We start from the raw sequence: 6,907 nt of genomic DNA on the forward strand, positions 1-6,907 counted from the left end.
GACATAAATTCTCTTTATTTTCCCAATTTATTATTTCAGCTCATGGAAGAGAATGAATCTCTTAAACAGGAACTGGCTAAAGCTAAAATGGCTCTTGCAGAGGCTCACTTGGAAAAAGATGCTCTTCTCCATCATATAAAGAAGATGACAGTTGAATAACAGGAGTGGCAGTCAAGATTCAAATTATAGCTCTGGAGTAGGAAGGTTATATTTATAATGTGGATGTTACCAAGTAGTGGAAAACTTTCATTTTCATGAAAAGACAATAAAATGAAATGGAGTGTGAACAAGTGGTGACTAGTCCAAAGCCAGTTTAGAAAGTATGAGGTACGAGCATTACAATCTTTTGGTTGTTTTGTGTTTTGGGGTTCAACCCTCTTTTAAACTGGTGTGATCTAGGGAAGTCAATACATTCTGTAAAATAATTACATGCCTAATGAAAAGATGTCATTTCCTAATTTTGATGTCTCATTATAGGCATTTTTTTAAAAAGGAAAATGAAAACCTATTGCCCATACAGACCGCTGAATTTACTTCTTACTATTTCTTAATAATTTACTTTTATTTACAAAGATTCAAATGCTTCTAGGGCTAATGTAAAATAAAAAGAGGCTTACATTGTAATGTTACTCAAATTATGTACTTAAATCTATAATTATTTAATTGTAAAAAATCCAAGCAAATTAATAAATTATATAATTAATGGGTTTGAAAACTCTGGAAAATCTTCACCCTACTGAAATTATAAAGTGTCTTGAAAATGTGGGGAAAATCATTTTAAGTGATGGGTAAACTATATAAGTAGAAGCTATAATTTTCAACAAAAAGATGGTACAAATGTAAAAATGAAAAGCACAAACTGTACAAAGGCAAAATGTTAGAGTATATGACTAAGTGATTCAAAAAGCATTACTTGTACATTCCTTTAAACACTTATTGTTAGAAGTAAAAGAGTAATTTAACTTAACTATCTTGCTAAATTTGGCGTTTGTAACTATAAACATTTTACTTAATACTATTTATATGATTTCTTCATCTTCTTTAAGAAGTGAATGTGTTCAGAGAATTTTCTTTTTGTGCACATAAATCAATTTCATACCATTCTTGTAGTATTATTAAGTGGGTGTTTGCACATATTGAATTTATAAAGCTAGTTTTGATTAAAATGCTATATGATTGATATAAATATTATATATATACACACATACACAGTCTTCTAAAATAAAAGTCATTGGTAAATTTCGAATTCTGTTTTCTAGGGATTAAGGTTAAAATCCACATGAGAGAATCTGGATCATGCATTATGAAATAAAAGTACATGAGTGTTTAAGAAACAGGAATTTAACGATTTAAAATATATTTATGATGAAACTAAACTAAGTTGGTATCTATTTTAAAATTCACATTCTTAAACATAAATATATTCAAGATGGAACATGAAACAGCTGGATTACTCTCTTTCTTGATACTTGAAAATTTTAAACCATGTTGCAACACTTTATGGTGCTTTGCTTGTTTGGTGTGACTTAAATAATTGTCCTTATATCCAAGTGGTTGGGGAAAATACATATTTCATTTATATTAAGTGCTATAGTGATTTAGGCTTTATTAAAAACAATAGCAGTGGCCGAGCATGTGGCTCATGCCTGCAGTCCCAGTTTCTTGGGAGGTTGAGGCAGGAGAATCACTTGATCCCAGGAGTTTGAGAGTGCAGTGAACTGTGATGATACCACTACACTCTAGCCCTGGCAACAGAGCAAGACTCTTATCTCAAAAAAAAAAAAAAAAAAAAGAACAAGAGAAAATACAGTGTTAGCCTTTTTTTTTTTTTACCTTCTATACATCCATTTTTATTGACATTACTTAAAAATATAGGCACTGTTTTGAGTACTGAGGATACAGCCACAAACAGATTAAATTGTTAACATTTTACCACAGAGTATTTTAAAAAACATGTTAAACCTAAATAGCATTAGATTAAATGCAAAGGTCTAATTAAAGATTTAAGATGTATAGCTTATGCCGGTAGAAGAAAACATTTGATTTGTAGGTATATGTTCAGCAAAAACAGTCTCTGTTATAGAAAAGGATTAATGGGACATTAATTTCTTTAGAGCCAACAGTGTTTTTCAGGATTAATCTATTCTGTATAAATTTAACTTTTTCTGTGGTCTATTACAATTGCCTAATGTTAAAGAAGCTGAGTGTTTTTCTTATTGCTTTTAAATTTGGCCTTCCCAAGAAAATCATATAAACACTAGAGATGATAATAATTTGAGCACTGCATGTGCTTTGTTCTATTTTTTTTAATTTATAAGGAATACTATTTTTATAGAGGATTAAAATTCATAAAACACTTTCAAAAACATTATTCATGTAATGCCCACAACAAATTTTGAGAGGTAGGTATTATTCATATGTTAGAGGTTTTGAATTAAAAAATACCCTAAGGCTCAGAAAAGACAAATGACCAAAATCACAATTATTAACTTGGCCTTTTGACTTAAAGCTTAAATACATGCTTTCATTTTAGCTTGATCATTAATTCACAGATTTTCTCAGGGTTAGGGTTAAGGGAGGAATCACTGTTTTATCTATTTTTCTTTTAAAAATGACTATAATACTTTCAATTGTGTATGTAGGATGGATGTATGTATTACTGTGTATTATTCAGACTACTTAAAGGAGAGTGGGGCAATTTTTAAGTTAGCTCCAAACTGTTTAGTACTGTGAGTAATACAGGAATAAATTCATAATATACTTACCAGGGTTTTTTAAATGACCATAAATTAGAAATAAATTTGTCAGACTCTGAATTTTTTAAAAAATTAAATCTCTAAGAGAGAGATGTTAATGATCAGGGGACAGAAAGAGTAATTATGCTTTGCTTTTTATTTTTTGGGGGGGGGTGGTGGTTGCTTTTGGGTTTGTTTTCTTCATTTTTATTTGACAAATAAAAATTGTATATATTTATGGTGTACTACATGATGTTTTGATATTTGTATACATTGTGGAATGGCTAAATCAAGCTATTTAACATATGCATTACCTCACATACTTATTTTTTTGTGGTGAGAACACTTTAAAATCTCTCGGCAATTTTCAAGTATACAATATATTGTTATTAACTTTAGTCACTATGATGTACAATAGATCTCTTGAACTTATTTAATTGAAATTTTGTGTCATTTGACAAACATCTTCCCATTCCCTTGACCCCCAGTCTGATAACTACCATTTTACTCTCTGTTCCTATGAGTTCAACATTCTTTTATACTCCACATACGAGATCATGTAGGATTTGTCTTTCTGTGCCTGCCTAATGTCACTTAACACAATGTCCTCTAGGTGTCACAAATGTCAAATTTTTCTTTTTTGTTTTTGTTTTCTGTTTTGAGATAGGATCTTGCCCTGTAACCCAGGCTAGAGTGAGTGCAGGATAGCTCACTGCAACCTCCAACTCCTGGGCTCAAGCAATCCTCCTGCCTCAGCCTCTGGAGAAACTAGGACTACAGGTGTGCGCCACCACACCCAGCTAATTTTTCTTTCTTTTTAGGGCCGAATAGTATTTCATTTTGCATATGTTCCACATTTATTTTATCCATTCATCGATTGATGGACACTTAGGTGGATTCTATATTTTGTCTACTGTGAATAATGCTGCAGTGAATATAGGATTACGGATACCCCTTTCAACATACTGATTTTGTATCCTTTGGGTGCATACCCAGTAGTGGGACTGGTGGATCGTATGGTAGTTCTATTTTAAATTTTTCAGGGACCTCCATACTGTTTTCCATAATGCTGTACTAATTTACATTCCCACCAGTAGGGTGTGAAGATTCCTTTTTCTCCATATCCTAGATAACACTTAATTATCTTTTGGCTTTTTGATTGTAGCTATTCTAACGGGTGTGAGATGATATCTCCTGTGGTTTTCACTTGAATTTCCCTGATGATTAGTGATGTTGAGCACCTTTCCATAGACCTGTTGGCTATTTGCATGTCTTTTTTGGAGAAATGTCTATTTAGGTCCTTTACCCATTTTTAAAAATTGGATTATTTGTTTTCTTGTTATTGAGTTTGAGCTCCCTATATATTTTGCATGTTAGCTCCTTACAAATGTATGATTTACAAGTATATTCTCCCATTCTGTGGGGTATCTCTCCACTCTGTCCATTCCTTTGCCATGCAGAAACTTTGTATTAATAGTTCATATATACTTCCATGCATCTATTTTTGCTTTTGTTTCCTGTGCTTTTGGGGTTATATTCAAAATATCTTTGCCCAGACCAGTGTCATGGAGCTTTTTCCCTATGTTTTCTTTTAGTGTTTTTACAGTCTCAGGTCTTACATTTACATCTTTAATGAATTTTGAGTTGATTTTTATATATGGTGTCAGATTTGGGTCAAATTTCATACTTCTGCATGTAGAGATCCGGTTTTCCTAGCGCTGTTTATTGGTGAGAAGGTCCTTTCCTCATTGTGTGATGTTGGCATCTTTGTCAGAGATGGATTCATTGTAAATGTGTGGATTTATTTCTGGGTTTTGTATTCTGTTCCGTTGATGCATGTGTCAGTTTTTATGCAAGTACCATGTTGTTTTGATTACAGTAGCATTGTAGTAGGTTTTCCATGCTTTGCTTTTTAATTTCATGCATGCCAGAAAAACTTTGTATCTTCCATTTGTTTTCTTTTCTCATTTTATCCTAAAACTTCAAAACAGCACCATATGATACTGGTTTTGATGAAGCATTATTTTTAGTTTAAGCCACATAAGCATGGCTGTATATGATCACAGGCTGTATATGATCACAAATATATGTGGGAAAAATTAATCAGAAACTCCTTTCTGCGTTTTTATTATTGTTGTTTACTGTCAGCATGGGAGTTAAATACTTACTTTTTAATAAGTTTCTGTTAGCCTGCAGTGTAACCAGGGCATCTTTCTATCCCTGATTTCCAAACTGGTAACCTAGAACTCACCTTAAGACACCTTCCTCTCCATCAGTTCATCATCAAGTCGTGTCATTTTATGTCATTTTACCTTGTAAACATCTCTCAAATTTGTCTACTTTTCTTCACTTCTAAATATTCCCTAATTTAAGCTAGTGTTAGCACCTTTTTTTTTTTAAGAGAGTCTTGCTCTGTCACCCTGGCTATAGTGCAGCGACATGATCATAGCTCACCGCAACCTCGAACTCCTGGGCTCAAGCGATCCTCCTCTCTCAGCGCCACCAGTAGCTGGACTGACAGGCACACGCCACCACACCCAGCTAATTTTTTTCTATTTTTTTTTTTTAGTAGAGATGGGGTCTCACTTTTGCTCAGGCTGGTCTCGAACTCCTGGGCTCAAGTGATCCTCCCACCTCAGCCTCCCAGAGTGCTAGGGTTACAGGCGTGAGCCATGGCACTCGGCCCATCAGCACCTTTTGTCTGCAGTACTGTAGTTGTCTCCTAGTTCATTTTCCCGCAGCTACTCCAGCTCTCCTTGGATTCACTCTGTACTGCAGGCAGAATTCTCTTTTTTGTTCAATGAGCAAATTTAATCAAGGCAACCCACTTACCCCCACTCTCACCCCTAGCTTAAAACACTTCAATGGCTTTTCATTGCTCTTAGGATGAAAACAAAATATGTGACCTATCAGGTCACGTATATTAGGGCCACTATCTAATTTATAAGGTAGTTCTGGGCATTTAATGTCTGAAAAGATTAAAGCAGTGGCTGGCGTATCACCGAAAAAAAAAAACACTCAGTAGAGGTAACCTGTTATTACTATTACCACTTAACCTCATTGTGTACCATGTGTTACTTTGTATTGTACCTTCATTCTTCTTTAAATATCTGTAGTGAGAATTATAGTGCTTCATTCACCAGAGGACCTTTATTGATGCTGTTTCTTTCGCTTGAACTACCTGTCCCTCCCCATTGCCTAGGTAATTCCTCTTTGTCTTTCAGGTCTCAGCTCATTCGTCACTTCCTCAGGGAAGCGTTCTCAATTTCGGTCTCAGAGTAAGATCCACTGCTATTTTAATATATTTCGCACATGACCACATACCTCTGCTTAGCATCTGACACTTGTAATTTTATATGTGTTCATTTGATTAATATTAGGCCCACTAGATTGTAAACTCCATAAGGACAGAAGTTGTGTTTTTGTCATTGTTCAACTTTGTATTCCTTATCCCTCATACAGTGCCTGGCACATAGTAGGTGCTCAATAAATTTATTGAAAGATTAAAATGAATGCATGAGGTATCAAGGATGTTTTTCAGATATTGAATTCGTCCTTTCAGATTGAAGGGAGATGGAACACAGGCAGAAAAGTAGTTGCTGGCAGTTATAAAAAGAGGGCAGTCTTGAGTCTGAAGGGGGGAAAAAGGTAGGAGGGTGGGGTGGGAATGTTTGCCATACTGTGTGTTCTTCAGAATTTTGAATATCGGAATTTCTAGTTGATTTATCACAAAACAAAATTAGCATATCACTTTGTTAATGAACCTACAAGGGGGGTTCCCTCTGTTGCTCACCATACAGAAAACCAATTATTGACACAAGGATTTTCACGGAAGAAAGATTTATTGTGGCAGATGTCAGGTGGGAGCACTACCTCAAATCTGCCTCCCTGACCGATGGGGTCAGGGGTATTTTTAGAGATGAAATGAATGATGCATGAAGTTAGTGAGCATTATTACATGTTTGGAGTGGAGTGCGAGGCATACAAACACAGAAATCATACTGGCACATACATTGCGTGATTAAAAAAATGGCAGATAAGCCCCTCCTAGGGCTGAGATTTTTGTAGTATAATGAGCTGGGGATTAATATTGATAATCTTTTCTTGTGCACTTACAGTTTGTGGGGAGTAGCTTGCTTGGGGGTCCTTGGTCAAGATGTGTGGTGGAACGC

The 6,907-nt window shown here is 34.8% G+C and overlaps 1 protein-coding gene across 4 annotated transcripts in view; it reads left to right on the plus strand.

Annotated features, from left to right (window-relative positions):
- Window positions 1–1,018, plus strand: part of UHRF1BP1L (UHRF1 binding protein 1 like) — a 75,363-nt gene extending 74,345 nt beyond the window's left edge. For all 4 annotated transcript variants that reach the window (XM_045553156.1, XM_045553157.1, XM_045553158.1 and 1 more), the window contains one exon: window positions 40–1,018. In XM_045553156.1, the coding sequence (XP_045409112.1) occupies window positions 40–159 (120 nt within the window). In that variant the 3' untranslated portion in view covers window positions 160–1,018. The remainder of the gene's footprint in view (window positions 1–39) is intronic.
- The last annotated feature ends 5,889 nt before the right edge of the window (window positions 1,019–6,907 follow it).

The sequence above is a fragment of the Lemur catta genome, chromosome 6, assembly GCF_020740605.2.
Source record: "Lemur catta isolate mLemCat1 chromosome 6, mLemCat1.pri, whole genome shotgun sequence".
NCBI lineage: Eukaryota > Metazoa > Chordata > Mammalia > Primates > Lemuridae > Lemur > Lemur catta.